The sequence below is a fragment of the Furipterus horrens genome, unplaced genomic scaffold (assembly GCF_987537825.1).
Source record: "Furipterus horrens unplaced genomic scaffold, mFurHor1.1.pri manual_scaffold_1, whole genome shotgun sequence".
Taxonomy (NCBI): Eukaryota; Metazoa; Chordata; class Mammalia; order Chiroptera; family Furipteridae; genus Furipterus; species Furipterus horrens.
This window is the reverse complement of record NW_028327171.1, coordinates 83,167,994-83,189,650: the sequence shown is the minus strand read 5'-3', so window position 1 is coordinate 83,189,650 and position 21,657 is coordinate 83,167,994. Positions and strand designations below refer to the sequence as shown.

The 21,657-nt window shown below is 35.3% G+C and overlaps 2 protein-coding genes across 4 annotated transcripts in view; one reads left to right on the top strand and one right to left on the bottom strand.

The window, feature by feature from the left end:
• TFG (trafficking from ER to golgi regulator) overlaps positions 1-5,502 on the top strand; it is a 36,453-nt gene extending 30,951 nt beyond the window's left edge. For 2 of the 3 annotated variants that reach the window (XM_090276074.1, XM_090276073.1), the window contains exons 7-8: positions 872-970; positions 4,698-5,502. In XM_090276074.1, the coding sequence (XP_090132200.1) occupies positions 872-970; positions 4,698-5,077 (479 nt within the window). In that variant the 3' untranslated portion in view covers positions 5,078-5,502. The remainder of the gene's footprint in view (positions 1-871; positions 971-4,697) is intronic. The other variant, XM_090276072.1, reaches the window with a different exon arrangement.
• A 336-nt stretch (positions 5,503-5,838) lies between these two features.
• ABI3BP (ABI family member 3 binding protein) overlaps positions 5,839-21,657 on the bottom strand; it is a 266,911-nt gene continuing 251,092 nt past the window's right edge. Inside the window, exons 58-62 of the mRNA XM_090276076.1 lie at positions 11,545-11,624; positions 10,738-10,767; positions 9,973-10,134; positions 8,353-8,475; positions 5,839-7,080 (exon numbers count right to left, since the gene is read on the bottom strand). Of these exons, the coding sequence (XP_090132202.1) occupies positions 6,965-7,080; positions 8,353-8,475; positions 9,973-10,134; positions 10,738-10,767; positions 11,545-11,624 (511 nt within the window). The 3' untranslated portion in view covers positions 5,839-6,964. The remainder of the gene's footprint in view (positions 7,081-8,352; positions 8,476-9,972; positions 10,135-10,737; positions 10,768-11,544; positions 11,625-21,657) is intronic.

The following is a 21,657-nucleotide window of genomic DNA, read 5'->3' as shown; positions in this document are numbered from 1 at the left end:
GTTGACTTTTTTTCAGTACTTGTCTCTTTCTACCAAAAGTATGCTGTTTATCCATACTTTTGATTAAGAGCAAGTGGTTTGAATACTTTTGAAAGAATTAGTCAACATATAATTATTTTAAAGATTTAAACACTAGCTAGATATAAAATAAAATGCAAGTTTTATTGCTAACTCGAGGCATTAGATCTAGCTAAATCCACTATTAGAGCAACTGTAAAGTAGTAAAGATGATAAAGACATGAACCAAGAGATCCTAACTTGTTTGGAAATCACAGATAATAAGGGTGTCCGAAGGATTTCTCTATAGGAACTGTGGTCCACTGACCCTAAATAGTACTCTCTTTTCCAGATACACATCCCTAGTGTTAAATAGGTCTGCCATTATTAAAAAGTTCAGTGAGGAAACATTTAGGTTTTATCAGATTCCACATGATTGTTAGGATCTTCAGATGATGGAAAAGCAAACTGTTGTCAGATGTGAATGGTGTCTTTCAGGTCTGGAACGAAAGATACTGTGTAATTCTTGGCTACCAAAGAGTCCATTCATATACTGACCAAAAAATAAAAAATAAAAAATTATTGAAACCTTTAGATGACAAAAAGAGTTTTGGGAACGATTTGGAGCTATTATTTTTATTTATTGATTTTTGACCAACTTGATTTTTACCAGACGTTAGCAGTACATATCTGTGGCATTTGGGTTTGAAAACACTTATTAAATTGTCATTCTTCTCTATTTTTGACATTTAAAGAGGAAATAAACATTCCATGTCTTTGTTACTCAGTGTGTTTATGTGTTTGGATGGGCAGAGAATTAATTGTGCCTTAAAAGTATTTCATTAAACCTTCCTCTTTTTCTTATCTTTTTTAGGTTCGATGTACCAACAGTACCCTCAACAGGGCGGTTATGGAGCTCAGCAGCCACAGGCACCACCTCAGCCACCACAGCAGCACGGTATTCAGTATTCAGGTGAGCAGGGTCCAGAGGGAGCTGGCTCGTGGTTTTTGAGCTCTTGTTATTTTCATGGAACTTCAATCTTTTCCTCTTAATTCCTTGACTTGTAGTGTTTACATTGTCATAGCAGGTAGTAAGTAAGTATTTATTTATTGGGAAAGTAACATCGATTTTATTTATTTTTAAAATGTAGAAAATCAGCATTTCAGTTTTCTAGTGGGCAGGTCGTCGTCAGCAGCCGTCCGTCTCGAGAGACGATGGTGTAGCTTCTTAAGAGTCTATCTGCACCGCCGAGAATGGCTGTGCAGTGTTTGGCTCAGTGGGCAGGTAAAAACTTAAAATCATAGTAGATGATTCTGAAATAACTTGTAGTATAAAAATGTTTTTAATTTTAAGCTATCTCCTACTGATGTGATCAGCTTACCTCTTAGGTGACTTAGAATTGCAAAAATGCAATTTTTTCCCTCTGTTATATGTAACTCAACCCCAGGATACTCTTAGTGCTTTAAAAAATATTAATAGTTCCCTCATATATGGAAAGGTGATCTTAATACAGGGGTGGGCAAAAGTAGGTTTACAGTTGTTTATATGGAAAAAGACATACAGGTTATTATGATTATTATTATAATAGCTTTACTCTGTTTCACATACTCACAAATGTAAACCTGGTTTTACTCACCTTTGCAAATAAGAACCAAATTAATCTACATAGGTTTTTAAATCTAAAGTATGTAGGAATACCAAAAGCAGGCAAAAAAAAAAAAATAGAATTGTGTAAAATTTAATTCAGACAGTTAAAATTAAGGACATTAAATGTAGTTGTTTAAAATAGGCATTTTGGATATTTTGTTTTATCATCTGATCATTGAAGATTATCCATACTTAAATATGATAAATCTCCTTAGTATAGCTTTGAACATAGTGATTATAATAATTCAGGTTATTTTTACATTTGCTAAAGAAAGAGCTTTTGTTCAGCTCTTGTTTTACAGTGAAAGTTTAAGTATCAAATTTCAACTGTAATTAGTTTATCTGAATCTTGCCTAAATTCTCTTTTATGGAGTTTTCTAGTATAATATAAACTAGAGCAGGAGTCAGCAAACTGTAGGCCAAATCTGGCTTGTCGCCTATTTTGTGAATAAAATTTTATTGAAACAAATCTATATCTATTCATTTTTGTACTGTCTATTGGTGCTTTTGCACTACAGTGGCCAAGTTGAATAGTTGAAACAGAGACCGTGTGGCCTACAAAATCTAGAATATTTACCATCTAGCCCTTTATGGAAAAAAAGCTTGTCTGTTCCTGAACTAGACCATAAAATTCTATCATTAATTGCAGCTTGACATGCTTTAATGCATATAGCAATTTTTATTTGGGTTGTATTTGCTATAAGTGATTTAACCTGTAGCTGCTAGCTTTTAAGTATATAAAATAGGTAGAATGAATTTAAACTTGGATTATGATATTAGAGGGAAGGTTATCTTTAGGATGCAGTCTTTAAAATTAAAGACAAATCAGTGTTGCAAATTTTGTAATTTGTAGAAATAATAGATACCAGAGCTGAAGAGACCCACTAATCACTTAATTCAGGTGATTTCAGCCCTTATTCTGCCTCAGAAGCACCAGGAGAGCTTTTTTCCAAAGTTACAGGTGCCTCGGCCCTACTCACAGAGATTATGTTTCCTTTAGTTTGGGTGGGACTTAGGGTTTGATATTTTAAGAGCATTGCAGATCATTCTAAGGTGCAGCTAGGGTTAGGGACCACTGACTTTGTCCCTCCGACTCATTTTATAAATGAGGCAACTGTGTCTGAAAGAGGTTGTGATGCATTGAAGGATATGTAGCCATTCAGTGGGTTTGCTAGATCACCCAAGTGTACTTGACTTTCCAGTTAATTCCCTGTATCATTCTGCATTCTCAAACTTAGACCTGGGGTTGGTAGACTTTTCTGCCATAAAAGGCTAGATAGTAAATACTTTAGCCTTTGTGGACCATATGACCCCTTGTCCTATAAAATTTTTTACAAAACTCACAGAATTTCCATTTCTTGCAGTTTCTGGTGTTCTTCACCAAAGTTACTAATTTTTTAAGGAAGGGGATATTGGTTTGAGGGAGACTATACATGTAATTTAAAGTGTTGCCATGATGTGGTCAGAGACTCTTGTAGATTGCTAATGAAATGGCATCTTAGGCCCTTAGGGGTTCCCTCTCTTATGAAATAATTAAGAATCTGGTTGTTTCCACACTCAGTTAAAAAGCCAGTTTAAATTTCAGTTGTCAGGATGAAAAGGTAGGTTTTTTTTTTTCTTCTCACTGTCTCAAGTTGATAAGACATGTCCAGTATAAAAGATGAGCCCTTCTGTTTTTCCAGAATCTTATTTTTAAAAAAATTAGGTAAAGAAGTTTATGTGAAAGATAGGAGAAATTGTATGACATTGAAGATTTGATCATGAACTGACTTCAGTATTTAGATAATACCATAAGTAAAATGCATTAGACATTTGATTTAGTTATTAAAAATTAAGCTTGCTCTTAATGACTTAGTCAGGGTCTCTACTCTGAGTAAAATTTAGTTTTTTTTTTTTGAAATTGACTTTGTATTTCTGATCTCACTAGTCCTATTAACTTCAATTTGACTGGGAGAAATGGGAATAGTCAACTCAGTACTCTGCTTGGAGACTTTTAAGTGGTGATGGTAACATTGGACCATTTTTGACCCTCTTGGTTTGCCAGTTTCCCTCTGACCTTTTCCAGTTTTATTCATGGACTATGTCAAAAAGGTTTCTTTCATGAGTACATTTTGAACCCAGGTTCAAGGTGAGTTCAGAATATACTCAAATTCATTCAACCTTTTTTTTTATTTAAATGCAGGGTTGTACATATTTTAATAATTTTCTTATGTATCTGGTATTTAATGCTGACAGGATTCCAGTCAATGGAGAGGTTTCATTGCAAGTAGCTGCAGGTGTGTTTCATGGTAGAGATAAAATTTTTTAGTGAAGCAGAATTAAAAAAAAAAATTTACATCCTTAGTAAAGAATGAATATAGATGTTGATTTTTGTGGGGCAATATGGTATGCTTTTTGTGTATGTTGTTGCTGCTAACTCATAATTTTGAGTTGTAAAGGCAAAACATCAGATACTGAGTCTAAAAAAAAAGTGAAAAATTTTAAGGGTTGTGAAGTTAAGTACTTAATGTTTATTCTTAAATGGCTTAGTTTTTATAGTGACTGAACCTTTAAAGCATCTCAGTAGCACAATTAGATGTATTTGTAGCACCACTGTTTGATCTTAAAATACTCATTCTCTACAATGTGTTTTTATTCGGTAATCTTGTTTAATATTAAGTAGGTCTTCCCTCAAAACCAGGTCGGTGACTAGTTTTTGCATTATTTCTGGCCTTTATCATTTGAGCATCTCCTCTATGTTAAAAATTATGCTAGAACAGGAATTTGCCCTCAGGGATTATATAGTCTAGAGGTAGATGTAATGAAGAAATATATGTATAGTGGTTTCAATTTAAGATGAGCAGATTTAAACATTTTTAGAAACTTTGACACCACTTGGTCTGAAAATATTATATGATAGAATTTATTATTTTATACTTGTTATGTAAATACTTAGAATTAAGTTTGTTAAATTTCTCATCATTTTTGATCCATAACAGTAAAGACTAATTCTCTGGAAAATTGTTAGCAACAGAAAAATAAGATATATACATTATTTATTTTGCCTTTTCAGCAGGCTATAGTCAGCAGACTGGACCCCAACAACCTCAGCAGTTCCAGGGATATGGCCAGCAACCTACTTCCCAGGCACCAGCTTCTTCCTTCTCTGGTCAGCCTCAACAACTGACTGCTCAACCGCCACAGCAGTACCAGGCGAGCAGTTACCCTCCACATACTTATGCTACCCAAACTTCTCAGCCTAATTATACTGTGGCCCCTGCCTCACAACCTGGAATGGCTCCAAGCCAACCTGGGGCCTATCAGCCAAGACCAGGTTTTACTCAACCTCCTGGAGGTACCATGGCCCCTCCTCCAAGTGGGCCTAACCCTTATGCACGTAACCGTCCTCCCTTTAGTCAGAGCTATACCCAATCTGGACTTGGTTATCGATAAAGAGACTCAGCTACACTGAGGAATGTAGCTGCTAGCTATCTGGCTCCCCAAAGACTCCAATACTACTATTTTATTTTAATTTGTATTGAAGTTCAGAAATTTAAAAAGCAGAGCATTTTTTTATATCATTGTTGCTGTTGATTGAAAGTATAATTTGCTAGAACACAAAAAAGACCAAAATGAAAGTTTTTTCCTCCCCTGCTTCAAAGTATAGCAGCTTCCTAGTAATTTTGGAACACTACTCTTATGTATGTGTAAAGTGATTGATATTCTAGCTTGCCTTGTCCAGAGGTTATTAAAATGCTAGATTGAAGTTGGCTTTTTAATATTAACATGATGTACTAAAAGTAGATCTCTTTGAGAAGACAACTAGATGTTATGTATAAAATGAAACCGTGATAGGTTAATAAAGATGATTGAATCCATTTAGTGGTCTTGTAGTTTAACTTAGTCACTGACATTATATATACATGAGAAAAAAAAAAAATTCTTATCAAAATGAAGTGCAGATGGTTCAGAGAAACACAGTGCTATTGGATTTTTGTCACGACTTGAAAGAAACACGTTTAACAGTCATTGGCTTAAAACAATGAACTTTAAAATAGATGTCATAGGAAGAGAGATCAGCATTATTTATACACACACACACACACACACACAACAGGTACAGTTTTAGAAAATACAAGGGGGTTTGGGTAGATTCTGAATAACTGATTTCTTTCCTTATAGAGATGAACCATTCAGAAATAAAGAACTCAGCCTTAAAAAAAAACAAAACTACATTTCTTTATTGCAGAGTTTCTACTTGTTTGAAACATACAAAATGTAGCATTGGTAAAACAAGCATGTTGGTAAGTACAGGGTCCTCTCAGAATGAGGGCAACAATGCAGCATTCCCACCTCTGTCCCCAAATTAAGAAAATACCTTTTTGAATAAAAATGAATGATTTTCAGTACAGGCTGAGTTAGAATATGAAAATATCCTCTGATACAGTCATTCCTAGAAATCTTATGTATCATAATGTAGTAAATGTCCTGTAAAACAGTAGCAGTCTCATCATGTGTTATCTCTTTGGGTTCAGACTTCACATTCAGTTTCTGCATACAGCTTGTTTAGAATTCTATTAAAAACAATATGAAGACAGTTGCTTGAAGGGATAGTTTGACAAAGTATATTCAAACATTGTAACATAATTATGAGTAAAGAAAAAGTTGTGTATTTTTGAAACTGAATATATCATTCTCAGTTCTATTTTTAGCTGAAATGAAATTTACTAATTCAAATACAATCTTTAAATAATTTGCAGATATTTAAGGAATTGTATATTCACATCAATGTTTATTTAAATGCTTCAGAAAAGTTATTCAGCTGTTGCTAAAAAATTGAAGTTTAAATAAACATGTGTGACTATTGGTCCTTCTTCCCCCAGATATATATTGAAGATAATTTGATCTAATAAGTTAAACCAAGTAGAGATTTATGGAATTAACTCACCAGTAGGAAGAATACACATTAATAAAAGTAAATATTTTTTAAAGAAGTATATTAGTTTTTGATGTTAATTTTGTTATAAAAGTATCTCAAACATTACAACAGTGTGATAAATAATAAACAAACTATCTCTTAAAATACCATGAATAGGGAGCCAGCTTCCCCAAAAAATGTTACTCTGTTAATATCTTGCTTTCTAAAAATGACTTTGTAAAACCTGATAAATATTCTCAGCAATCTTTCTAATAAACATCTAATATTGCTATCAATTAGATTTTAAAACTTTTATACATAGTAAACAGAACAGCTTTGAATGAATGTGACAAATACCATAGTGTTTGCAATTATTTTTTGCCATGATGAAACAGAAGGCACTTGTGACCGTGATCGCAGCATCACCATTTTCCAGGAATTGTGGTCCCACATTCATACCACTGAACGTAATTGATTTGGGTGTGACCACCGATTTCTCCAAATTGGACAGGTTCCTGGCGAACTGCTCTGAAATAGCCTAAGAGGGAGAATTAATTATAATAACTGCTATGTTGTTATTTTGCCCTCATTGTTCATAGATTGGATTGCTGAAGGTTACACTAGGTGAAGTTAAGTATTTTAGAAAATGTGTAGCAACAGAGGCCATGGTGTCTTTTCTGTTGTAGTAACGGGTGGCTAAACATCAGGGGGACCCGAAACTCCTCAACAAGTTAGGATGGGACTCTTGGTCCTGTCCAGGAAACAAAGCTGGAAAAGTGGCAGGAGTCAGAGGGCTTTGTGTTTTGAGTGTCATTGACCACATTCGGTATACTCTCATGTGAAAGTGTACTTTCTGCACTAATATTATTGCAGACTTGTGGTCTGTGAAGAACTGACCTGAGTAAAGGTGCTATATTTACAGTAATGTTAAGAAACAAAAGAAGGGTAGTTCTAAGCTTGCTAAATTTCTAAGAATTAAACTTCAGTGAAATCTTCAAGGAGCCTATACCAAATGATTAAACATTTCTCTGTGAATGTAAAATATTACAGAAATACACATGATTTAGAGTATGTTTTATATCCAATTCCTCTGAGACAGCATTTTCAACTTCCTGTTCATGGGTTCATAGATCCTATTAAGGCATCTTTTACTGTGGTGGGTATTTTTAAGTGCCACTGAAAAAAATGTGCTGCTGAAAAGACTAGTCAAATAAATTAAAGTATTCCTGAGTAATATGGACATTTAATTTACTCTCTCCTGCCCTGCCTGGAGAAGAATTATATTTTTATCTTTTTACTCAGCATTAAGCAGCTTAGTGCTAATGTGTCTTCAGCATTAAAGTGATTATTTCTTAACAGAATTGTTCTATTTTAATTGAATTTATATAATTAAGGCAGATAATACTTTTTCCATTTGTGATAGTCTATAAATTTTCTTTAAAAATTTTTTAAGGGAATAAAAACTGTGCTCAATATTGACAAAAAAAAAAAACATTAAGGAGATATAGGAATGATTTCAGTGAACACTTTTAAATTCATGTTTCTTCAAGTAGAATACACTTACATATGTCTGTGAAACTTTCATTGGCTCTAAGGAATAGAATCTTAGGAACTGGGAGGAAAGTTTAGAAACTTATTAAACTCTTCATACTAAGGGCTTATGAAAGATTTTTATTTCTAGCCATATAGCAGTACTATACAGTAGTAGTATTGTAGAATTATATTTAAAGCGATCGCTTCTCTCAGCTTCAGTTCTTTTTGGGTTAGTTTATAAAACCCTCTTGCTTATGTGGAGGCTCAGAAAACGTACCTTCCTTTATGGGTAACTGGTCAGAAGACAGCTGTTGTCCTGTGCGCCCATCTAAAAACGAGTCCACAAATTGGCAGTGATCTTCTCCGTGGCCTCTCTGATCGCCTATGTTATAAAATTTTCCTAAAGAAAGAACCAAAATTGAAAAGGATCATAAAATGTTACTCTGTTTGCTGTAGGGCAATTCTGAAATAATCAGATGACTTCAAGTGGTCAGTCTTTCCTGGTTTTGGACTCTTCCCCCACTTTCACCCTACTTCAAGCCACCAGTGCCTCTTGGCTGAACCATGAAATAGTCTCCCAGCTGACATCTCTGTTTTCAATTTGGCCTCTATTCTTCTCCCCTCCTCCCATCTCCTGCATCTTCTGAAGAGTTACTCAGGCCCCGGCTGGTGTGGTTCAGTGTGCTGGGCATCATCCTGAAAACCAAAAGGTCATCAGTTCAATTCCCAGTCAGGGCACATGCCTGGGTTGCAGGCTGGATCCCTGGTTAGGGGTGTGTGAGAGGCAACGGATCAATGTTTCTCTCCCTCTCTTTCTCCCTCCTTTCCTCTCCTAAAAATAAAATCTTTTTAAAAAAGGCTGTTCAGATAATGTTACTCCCCTTTATAACTTTCCAGCAATCTCCTAGTGCACTCAGTAAAACCCTAAGTCTCACCCGGTTTCAAAGCTCCACATGATTTCGCACCTGCCTGCCTTGTCGTTTTCTTATTAGGCCTTGGCCATACTAGTGGAACTGGGTAGGCATGTTCTGACACAGTCCTTTGCATTTCTCTTCTCTCCACCTCTGGCTTTATCTCTAGATCTTTGCTTGGTTGGTGCCTTCTCATAGTTTTCTTCTTGGCACAAGTGTTACTTTTTCAGAGAGGCTTTTCCTAACCATTCTAACTGAAGGAGCTTCCATTCTGCTGTTTTTCCCCACTCTTTAGATTGTTTGTTTTTTCTCAAAGCACTATATGAAATTCTTATTTACATATTTGTTGTCTGTCTCTTTCAACTAGACTTTAAGCTATGAGAAGGCTTGGTTGTGTCTTGTTTGCTGATTTGTCCCCAGCACCTACAGCAGTGTCTGAATAAAGCAGATACTATTTGTTGAATGATTGAACAAACGTCTACCTTCCTGTGCTGGGGCCAGCCTTATTTGTTTTAACATTTTTATTGTAGGAGGATAGAAAAGAAAATGCTAACCCACTGAGTGGAGCAAGGGATTAAAGGCCTTCCAGCCAGGTGTAATCTTGACCTTGTGTCTACCAGACTTAAAATTTTTAAGTGTCATATTCCTTCCGTGATTACTGTTAGATACAGCCATTTTATTATCAGTAGGAGTTTTATCCTTGGTATCACTGTAAAAGAATTGGGCTTGAATGTGGCTAGTGTCTTTACATTTAAGTTTGCCCTGATGGCACTGCTTCAGATTGCATCGTCACTGTTTACCTTACAATAGCATGTCTCAAATCCTTGTTTTCTAGACTATTTCAATAACATCTTGCCCCAGAAAGAAAATCTGTATTTACATCATACCTTAGCTTCTGTCCAGAGAAAAGGCCAAGTTACAGAATGTTGCAAAGCATTCATTCCCTGAAGGACAATACTCAAAACAGCTGGTAGTCTTGCTTTTACCTGTGAGGGAGTCGCTCAGATAAATCTTGTATCTGAGAGAGTTGCACAGCTGCACCCCTACAAACTTTTTGTACCACGTCCTTTTGACATACTGTTTACCCTTACATTCTGAGTAAGAGTCTGAATTAAAGGGTCTTTCTGTCCAGATGGCATCTCTTCCTCCTGTATAAGGAAAATATATGGCTTGAGCTTAGTATCTGTCTTTGGGTATTGAAGAGCAAGCAGTCTTAAAAGCTTAAAAAAAACAAAACAAAACAAAAAAACCAGCTTGGAACGTTCACTCTCACCTTCCGATACTTGGTTTTGTCCAATACTAAGTATTGGAGCCAAAGATATAGGAGTTTAAATATTTAAACCCCAATTAAGTTCTTATCAGTAGTGATATAAATCTTAGAGGAGTATTGTTAGATATTGAATAGCCTTTGCAGTGGTAGATGTAGACAGTATCCTGAGGAAATTTAGGTTTTGTTTTGCAGCATATACAATTTAAACAGCCACTTTAATGTGACTTGTTATTAAAAGTGGAAATGAGGGTATTATAGCTCAACAGTTATTCAATAGAAAATTTCGTATGGGAATGAAAACAAGTTTCACAATATCCAGATTGTTCCCAAACATCATAAGGTTTCAGTGAAACAGTGTTTTGGATAAGCATTCACACTGATAGCCTAGTAAAATTAAATGGACTAAAATTCTGCCATGTCTGTGTAGTTGAATCAGTTTAGAACAGCACGTAGTTGTGTTCACATTGAAACAGATACTTACCAGAAACTGGCTCGCTCACTCTTGGATCCGCTGAGAAGAGATAGCAAACAGAGTCAGATGTTACTATGTAAGTAGGTCTCACTGTTCCAGTGGCATAGTGAAGAAGGTGGGTTCTTACAGTTAAGAAGTTTTACTTATAAAATGGTGCACTGTTTCAAAAAGGGAACTTGAAAGTGTGTGTGTTGTTTTGGAAATTATTCTCGATTGGAAAATATGCCAGATACTTTATTGTATCTTTTATTTGTGATTTGAGTAATTAAGACATTTTGACAGCTGTTCTAGCTTTCACTTCCATTTTAAAGGCTTCCTCTTAGTTTCATACAAAAACTACTGATAAAATCACCAAGATACCATGAACTGCAGTTGGTGTAAAAATTAGACAAATGATGTTATGAGCACAGATGTATCTTGTTAGGGAATTGGATCTTAGAAGGTCAAAAAAGAGTTTCACAGCTGCTTATCATAAATAAAATCTGTCAAATGAATTCCCTTTCCAGACGATGGCTCAGCATGCCTTATATTTTGATGCTGGCATACAGAGGAGCATTCCTTCACTAGATTTTTGAGTATAGATTGGTTAAACACTTCTTTTAAACTGATGTATTTAACTTTTTTTTTCCTGACATCAAAATAAATGAGGAAAAACATAAGCACTCTTTCCCTATGGGTACCTTCATCAATTGGCTTTTTCCAATAGATGATATTTTGAATTCAAGAAATACACATTGGCTGGGTTTGAGATATGCTCCTTAGTGCAAAACATTGTGGTCCTTTACATCCTGTGGGGAATTATTTTCATGTGATTACCTGACTCCGTACTGAATGCCACTGTGTTGCTGACTGGGCCTTCTCCAAGTGGGTTTTTTGGTTTCACCTGAAATTCATAGCTGTGTAGGGAGGAAATTAAAATAAAATTTAATATATTCTTTAGGGGTAGGAAACAACATTCCCTTGTTTTAGTAACATCCTTCCTGAGTGTTTTGAAATCACTGGTGACAGTGAGTGCACATATATTCTAGAAGCATGAGGAAAGATAAAAAACTATTGATTCTTTCTAAACAGCTTGTCTAATGTTTTGTATAAGAACAAAGTTAAATTAATTAAAAAAAAAGTTGTCTTTTAAAAAAATTACAAATTAGTATAAATAACTGAGCAAGTTGGTAATAGATAATATAGGAAAGAGGTATGGTGGACCCAGGCTAATTCCAGTAACAAGGACCCTCTACAGATATTTCAGCTACTTCTGGTGGAAAGAAGTAGAAAGATTCCTTTTTTATTTCTTTTTATCCCAACCCTCAGAGCCTTAGACTTAGTCAATGTTTCTCTTTGTGGAGTTTGCACTACCTATGTCAGAAGCGTATCTCAGAGCAGCAGTGAGGAGAGTTTAAGTGCAGATTTCTTGCTCCATCCTACCTACTGAATCAATTATTTGAGGGGGTCCAGAAAGGAATTTATAACAAGTTCCTGAGGTGAATCCTACCTCCACTGGTATTTGAAAACTATTAGATTAAGCTATGGGAACAGATGCATATGAAAAGATTTATTTGTAAGGACTTCCTGGGTGTTAGCTCCTGGAATGCAGGCTTCTGTGGATCACAGGAAGCCACAGCACCTCCAGAGTAGGGGGTCGGGGGTGGTAGGGTCACCTCCTGAAGAGCATGGGCACAATGACAGACTTTTCTTCCTTCTATAAACCAGATTCATAGGGCCAGGCTCTTAGTGTTAAAAAACAAAATAAACCCAGATCTCTTGGAGTTATAAGTATGTTTGCTTATATCCTTAAGAATTGTGCATTAAATTGCTCTGCAATATTTGACAAATTTCATTCATTGAGTACTTAGGCAGAGCAGGTCCTTTTAAGATAATAGTAAAGTTTTTTTCCATTTGCCTAAGTGTCAGTAGCACACTGAGCAGGAAAGTATTTTGTATGTAAAATCAATTTGAGTCAAGTGATACTATGTGAGTCTCAAGTTTGTACGCTTTTGGGAGATAATTCCCATTTTTGAAAAGTTTGTAATTGAAGAAGACTGCAGAACACACACAAGAGAAAGGTAATTTGTAAATAAGTGAAAAGCAGAAGGATGACAGCTCTCAGTTTGGCTAACAAGTGAGCAATAGCAGAACTCTGGGCTCAGGGAGTCAGATTTTTGAATATTGAGGCATTGCATTTACACACTGCTGGAATCTAGAACATAGATTCTAGCATTACAACAATGGCAGCCACTTTAGAGGTGCTTACTGTGTATCGGACACATTAATCATTCTACATATATAAAGTAATACAAAACCCAAGAGATCAGTTTTTTTCTATTTTTTAAGAACTATGAAGCTCTTAACCATTGTACTGTGTGCTTTTACAAACTTCATGAAATGAAAATTAAAGCTTGCAGGATTTTTAGGGGGACTGCACATCAAAGCATTTTTTAAACTAATCAACTGATATAAGGTGCCATTATTATTTGCAATAAGAGAGTGCTGATATAAAACCACCCATGTCACTCATTTAAATAAATTACACATACATAGGGTGTTTTGGCATGGCATATGTTCTAGAGATGAAATTCTTGCTCAGAACCTGATGACAAACAAACCAGTATGATGAACTGAAAATGGAAAAAAGAAATAACAGGCATCTGGACTGGGATGCAAGTGGGCAATACATTCCACATTCCAGGCCCTTGCCAGGAGTCCCGTGCTTTGGCCAAGTCTGATTGCTGGAACCATCTCCATGCCTTTATTTTGTGGTTATTTACACTTCAGCTCTATTTGTAGTGTGGCCACAAATATTCCTAAAGAACTTTGTTTTTTTGCCAACATGTTTTGACACTTGACAAGTTTTGAAGAAATCAGTTTAAATTAAATTAACAGCACGGGAACTAAAAGGCACATGTTTTTGGCTGATTAAGCCTATATAAAGAGAAGATATTTGAAGTGGCAAAAACGTTTTTCCCAAAGAGCACATTCTATCACAATATAATGCTATAGGTCAATATTGATTATACATAGGAAATAAGCACAGAATGCTATTTTAAAAAATTATAAAGGATAAGAAAGTATTTAAGTACAGAATAAAACTGAAGTTTTGGAAGATCAAGTTAAGGAAGTTTTACAAATACAAGAGCAGAAAGTCAAAAGAGATGAAAAATGAGAGGAAATACAGAAAATGTGTTATTTCAGGGAATACAATACCTAAGTAATAGGTTCCAAAAGAGGAAGGAAAACGGGAGAGTAGAAAATTATCCTAGAAATTATTTAATTCCTCAGAATTGAAAAAAAGGATTCTCAGATTTAAAAGACCTAATACATGCTCAGAGAAGTAAAAACAGAAAATTATCCACACATGTTGCAAAATTTCAGAATATGGGGATAAAGACAAAATCTAAAAAGTTTCTGAGAAGGAAATATTCTAATTCAAAGGATCCAGAATCAGTAACATTTGACTTCCTACCAACACGAGTTAGAAAACAGTGGAACAATGTCTCCAAAAATCTTCATTTTATTCTAACTTCTGTGTAAAGACTCAAAAATACCTTCCGTAAGTTTTTCTCAAGAAATGCCACATAGTGAGGGAGTAAACAAGGGTGACATAGGATGTCTGAGTTAGGTTTATTCAACATAGGAGAGAGGCAAAAGATGATGGTAAGGAATTCCAGGAGGTGTTTTCATTTAAAAAAATAAATGGAACAGATCGATGACTCTGAGAAAAGGTCAGACTAGAAATATGGGTTTAATTGACAAAAGAAATAGCTGAAATAATTGAAAATTGCAGTCGACTAAAATGGTGACAGGAGGCTCCTGAGCTCCCTCCTCCTGCAGACACATTGAATGTATAGCTGCACAAAGAGCAATTCCTAATGAAAGTCACAGGAACTAGCTGAGCAGCTCCTACACATTGGGCAAATGAGAGAACACCCACATCGAAATGGCTAGGAAAGGCTGAGCTCGACATAAACCCTTGGCACAGTGCCATAAAATCAGGAGCAAACCCCAGACTACCAGCTTTTCCTTGATGAACAAATGTTTTGGACCCCACATCTAGCATCTGGACTTTGCAAACATTTGTAATACTTCCCCAACTTTTAAAACTATAAAACAGCTAGTTCTGAATGCCAGGGATTGTGCCCATGAGACCTTTAAGAATATAGCAAAACAAAGTTATTCACAAGTGCATGAGCACTCACTGTCCCACCCCTTGAACTGGCCTTCCAGGGCTTAGAGCAGAGGGAGCAGGCAAAAACTCCCCACATACTTTAAAAGCTGCTACCTGAAGATGAGGGTTTCTAACGAGCACATAACCTAGATTGGCTGTGTTTCTCCCCAGAGACTGGGAAACAGTAGGCACCTTTCCTGCCCTCTCTTCAGTCCACTCCAGCAACAAAACCAAGTCTCTGGTGTCTTCCTGGAAGGAGTTTTTACAAATGGCTGACACCCCAGCTTTTGTGGCAGCTTCCCAATTGACGGACCCCCAGATAACCTGGCTCTGAGAGGCCAAGGTTCTTGCATTCCTGAGTCCCACAGTACTGTCTCAAATAAAGTAGTTTTTAACAGGTGCAGAAGTACCCTCTCCTCTCCACAGCCATATCCTGGGCCCAGCACAGAGATCGGGCAAAACGCTGATCTCACAGTGTCTCCCTGGAAGAGACTTAACTACATAATTGCCCAGCTGCTAACTGAGGGTCCAGTTTATAAATCAGCCTGTATCTAGGTGCTGACTGCCATTCTCACCTTTGGACGTTGACAGGTTTTGGCACATCCTCAAATATTAGAAGCTATTAAGAACAAGGAGGGTGGTTTGGATAATCTGAGAGGCTTGAGAGAGAACTGGAAGTTTGGACTGGGTTGATGGAAGTGGTTCATTTTCATAATGAGAATATTCTCTCAAGAATAGGAAAGGTTGCTGTTTTGTCTCATGTTTAGAAACCAAAAAAAAAGGAGAGTCAAAGAAAGTGAAGAAACAGGAATATGGTCCAAACAAAAGACCAAGAAAAAAAAAATCTCCAGAAATAGATCTTAATGGAATGAACATAAGTGATAGAGTGTTCAAAATAACAATCATAAAGGTGTTCACCAAGGCCTGGAGAACAATATATGAACAAAGTGAGAATTTCAACAAAGAGAAAAATATTAAAAGTTACAAAACAGAAAGCACATAGCTGAAAAACATAATAAATTAACCAAAAGAAAATTCATTAGAGGAGTTTAACAGCAGACTAAGTCAATTTTAAGAGAGGATCAGTAAACCTGACAGCATTGGAATTTATCCAATCAAAGAAGCAAAAAGAAAAATAATGAAAAAGTATAGATAGTTTAAGGGACATGTGGGACACCATAAAGCAGTATGTTAGGGTTCCCGAAAGAGGAGAGAGGGGGGCAAAAGGCTCATTCAGAGAAATAATGGCTGAAAAGTTCCCTAACCTAGGGAAGGAAAGAGGCATCCAGACTCAGGAATTACATATTTCCAAAAAGATTCACACTGAGACATTATAATTAAATTGTCAAAAGCTGAAGACAAGGAAGAAATCTTAAAAGCAGCAAGAGAAAAACAACGTGCATGTACAAGGGAACTCTCACAAGACTATTAGCAGTTCTTTCAGCAGAAGCTTTCAGGCCAGAAGGGAGTGGCATGATATATTCAAAGTACTGAAATTCAAACAAACAGAAAACAAAACTGCCCAGCAAAGTTGTCTTTCAGAATTGAAGGAGAGAGAAAGAATTTCTTAAACAAAAGCTGAAAGAGTTCACCACTACACCAGCCTTACAAGAAATTAATAGAGTTCTAAATTAATGACAGAAAACATAAAAATATAAAACTCACTGGGTTAAAGTAAATATATAGTAAAAGTCAGTATACTCTACTGCTGTAATCATGATGATTAAATCACATAACTAATAAAAAGGTTGAAAAACTATTAAACTATATTACAATAACTTGTTAATGGACACACAATATAAAAAGATTTAAATTGTGACATCAAAAACAAGGTGGAGAGGAGAGTGCAAAAATGTAGAGCTTTTGTATGTATGTGAAGTAATTATAAGCTTAAAACACTGTCATAAATAGATGTTTTATGTAAGCCTCATGATAACACAAAGTAATAACCTATAGTAGATGCACAAAAGATAGGGAAAGGAATCAAAGCATATGACTGCAGACACTCACAAAGAGAGCAAGAGAGAAAGGAACAAAGAATTACAAAACAACCAGAAAACAATGAACAAAATAGTAATAAGTCTATACCTACCAATAATTACTTTAAATATATATGGATCAAATTCTCCAGTCAAAATTCATAGTTTAATGGACACAAAAAACGAGGCCCAAATATCTGCTTCCTATAAGAGATTCACTTCAGCTTTAAAGACACAGACTAAAAATGAAGGGATGGAAAAATTTATGTCATGAAAAGGAAACCAAAGTGCAGGTGTATCTATATATCAGACAAAATAGATTTTAAGCCAAAGACTGTGCCAGAAGAAAAAGGTCATTGTATAATGAAAATGTGCCACTTCACCAAAAGGATATGACATTGGTAAATATGCATGCACTGAACATAGGAGCACCTTCATATATAATGCAAATATTAACAGAGCTGAAGGAAAAAAGACAGCAATACAGTAAGGGCAGAGGATTTCAACACCTCACTTTTAACAATGGGTAGATCATCTAGACAGCAAGTTAATAAGGAAACATTAAACTTAAACTATGTTATACCAGGTGGACCTAACAAATGTACAGAACATTGCATCTGAGAGCAACAGAATATGCATGGTTCTCAAACACACATGGAACATTATTTTGGATAGATATGTTAGGCCATAAAATAAGTCAATAAATTTATGAAAGTTAAAATCATATTAAACATTTTTTCTGACTATTATAGTAGGAAACCAGAAAACTACAAGACTAAAACTGGAAAATTCACAGATATATGGAGGTTAAACAACATGCTACTGAACAATGGGACAAAGAAGAAATCAAGAGTAACCAAAAAATATCTTTAGACAACTGAAAATGGAAATACAACATAACAAAATTTATGGGGTGCACAAAAACAATTTGAAGAGGAAAGTTTATAGAGATAAATGCCTATATTGTGAAAACAAAGATGTCAAATATCCTAATTTGACAGCTCAAGGAGCTAGAAAAAGAACAAACTAAGCCTAAAGTTCGTAGAAGAAAGGAAATAACAAAGATCAGAGCAGAAATAAATAAAATGGAGACCAGAAAAACAAAAGAAATATTCATGAAATTAAGTTTTTCTTTTAATGGACAAACCTTTAGATAGAGTAAGAAAAGAGAAGAGACTCAATAAAGTCAGAAATGAAGAGGAGACATTACAACTGATACCACAGAAATACAAAGAATCATAAGTGACTACTATAAAAATTATATGCCAATAAATTGAATAAGGTAGAAAAAAAGAGAAATTTCTAGAAACATACAATCTCCAAGACTGAATCATACATAGATCATCTGAATACACCAATTACTACTAAGGAGCTTAAATCAATAATAAAAAATCTCCCAACATAGGGATGCATAAATTCTTTTGAGTTGGTGTTTCAGGATTCTTAGGATATATTCCTAGCAGTGGAATTGCTGGTTCAAAAGGCAGTTCCATTTTTAATTTTTTGAGGAAATTCCATACTGTTTTCCATAGTGGCTGCACCAGTCTGCATTCCCACCAACAGTCCACTAGGGTTCTCTTTTCTCCACATCCTCACCAGCACTTGTTATTCGTTGACTTATTAGTGATAGCCATTTTGGCAGGTGTGAAGTGATATTATGGTTTTGACTTGCATCTGTCAGATAGCTAGTGATGTTGATCATTTTTTCAAGTGTCTATGGGCTATCTGTGTGTCCTCTTTGGAGAAGTGTCTATTCAGGTCCTTTGCTCATTTTTGAATTTGATTGTCTTCCTTGTGTTGAGTCATGTAGGTTCTTTATATATTTTGGAGATTAAACCCTTGTCTGATGTATCATTGGCAAATATGTTTTGCCATACAGTCACTTCCCTTTTCATTGTGATGGTGGTTTCTTTAGCTGTGCAGAAGCCTTTTAATTTGATGTAGTCCCATTTGTTTATTTTTTCCTTTATTTTACTTGTCCTGGGAGATATATCAGCAAAAAATATTGCTACGTGAGATATCTGAAAATTTCCTGCCTATGTTTTCCTCTAGGATTTTTATGGTATCATGACATATATAAATATTTTATCTGTTTTGAGTTTATTCTGATGTATGATGTAAGATGGTGTTCTAGTGTTCATAGAAGTGCTATTTACAATAGCCACAATTTGGAACAGCCTAAGTGCCCATCAGTAGAAGAGTGGATAAAAAAACTTTTACACAATGGAATACTACGCAGCAGTAAGAAAGAAGGAATTTCTACCTTTTGTGACAGTATGGATGGAACTGGAGACTGTTATGCTAAGTGAAATAAGCCAGTCGGTGAAATGCAAATACCATATGATCTCACTTTTAAGTGGAATCTAATGAACAAAATAAACTAATGAGCAAAATAGAACCAAAGGCACAGAATTATGGAATAGGCTAACATCTGTAAGGGGAGAGGGGTAAGGTGGGGACTGACTGAAAGAAGGTGAAGAGATTATTCAAAGGACATATATGAAGGACATGGACATGGACAATGGTGTGAAGATTAACTATAGAAATTGGGGGCTAGCAAGGTGGAAGGGGGCAAAGGGAGAAAAATTGGGACAACAGTAATAGCATAATGAAATACTTAAAATAAAAATAAAAATAGGAATAAAGAAACAATGGAGAAAAAAGTCTCCCAACAAAGAAAAACCTAGGACCAGATAATTTTACTTGTGAATTCCATCAAATATGTAAAGAATTAATGTTAATCCTTCTCAAACTCTTCCAATAAGTTGAAGAGGAGGGGACATTCTCAAACTCATTTTGTAAGCCCAGCATTACCCTGATACTAAAGCCAGAGAAGGACACCCAAGGAAAAAAATTATAGTCTAATATCCTTGATGAACATAGATGTAAACAAAATATTAGCAAATCAGGTTTAACAATACAAAAAAGAATCATACAACATGATGAAGCGGGATTCATTTGCAAAGATGGTTTGCAACATCCACAAATTAATAAATCTGGTACACCAACTTAACAAAATAAGGGATAAAAATCATAATCTCAAAAGATGCAGAAAAGCATTTGACAAAATTCAACATACTTTCACGAAGAAAACTCTAAACGAAATTGGTATAGAGGCAACATACCTCAACATAATAAAGGCCATGTATGACAAGATCACAACTAACAACAATGAAGTGCTGAAAACTTTTCCTCTAGAGCAGGAACAAAACAAGCATGCCCACTCTCGCCACTTTTATTCAGTATAGTAATGGAAGTTTTAGTCAGAGTGATTAGGCAAGAAAAATAAAATGCATCTAAATTGGAAAGGAAGAAGTAAAACTCTATTTACAGATGACATGATACTTTATATGGAAAACCCCAAAGATGTCACCAAAAAACTGTTAGAACTAATAAATTCATTAAAGTTGCAGGCTATAAAATCAATATACAAAAATCAATTGTGTTTTTGTACAATAACCATTAAGAGAAATTAAAAGAATCCCATTAACAATAGCATAAAAAATAAAATACTTAGGAATAAATTTACCCAAGGAGGTGGAAGATCTATATAGTAAATATTATAAGACATTGATGAAAGAAATTGAAGGATTAAATAAATGGAAATATATTCCATGTTCATGGATTAGAAGGATTAATATTAAAATATTCCTACTACCCAAAGCAATATATAGATTCAATGCAATGTCTATCAAAATTTGAATGACATTTTTGAAAATGTAGAATATATAATTCTAAAATTGGTATGGAAGCACTGAAGACCCCAAATAGCCAAAGCAATCTTGAGAAAGAAGACTGAAACTAGAGGTATCATGCTCCCTGATTTCAAACTGTGTTATAAAACTATAGTAACGAAACAGTATAGTACTGGCATAAAAACAGATACATAGATCAATGGAACAGAATAAAAAGTCCAGAAATAAACCCATGCATATATCCAAGAATATACAAAGAAGAAAGGACAGTCTCTTCAATAAATGGTGTGGGAAAAACTGGACAGATACATGCAAAAGAATGAAGTTGGGCCACTCTCTTATATTAAAATAAAAAAATTAACTCAAAATGGATTAATGATGTGACTGTAAAACCTGAAACCATAAAACTCCTAAAAGAAAACATAGGCTCCTTGACATTGGTCTTAACGATGACTTTTGTATTTGACACCAAAAGCAAAGACATCAAAAGCAAAAATAAACAAGTGGGACGACATCAAACCAAAACCTCTGCACAGCAAAGAAACCATCAACAAAATGAAAAGACAACAGTATAGATAAGAGAAAATATTTGCAAACTATCTGTGTAATAATGGGTTAATATTCAAAATATATAAGAAACTCATAAAACTTAGTAGAAAAAAGTAAATAACCAAATTAAAAAATGGGCAAGTCACCTGAATAGACGTTTTTTATAAAGAAGATACACAGATGGCCAACAAGTACATGAAAAGGCGCTTAAGGACTTCCAGCCAAGATGGAGGCCTAGACAGACATGCTGCATCTCCCTCCACAACTAAGAAGGAATACAACTACCTCAAAGCTAGAGACAACCAGAAGTTCAAGAAAATCGAGCTGCATGGAAGTCCAGCAAACAAAGATATAAAGAAGAAGTACTCATCCAGACAGGTAGGGGAGGAGCCAGGGCAGAGAGGACATGGTATGGTGATGGCAGCAGTGGTGGCAGCAATGGGAGCAGTGGCAGGTCAGCAGAAAGCACAGTCACAGGTTTTAAAAAGTAGGGAGGGACACCTGGGGAGTGCTCCCAGTACCAGACAAGACCTCACAGCTCACGGTC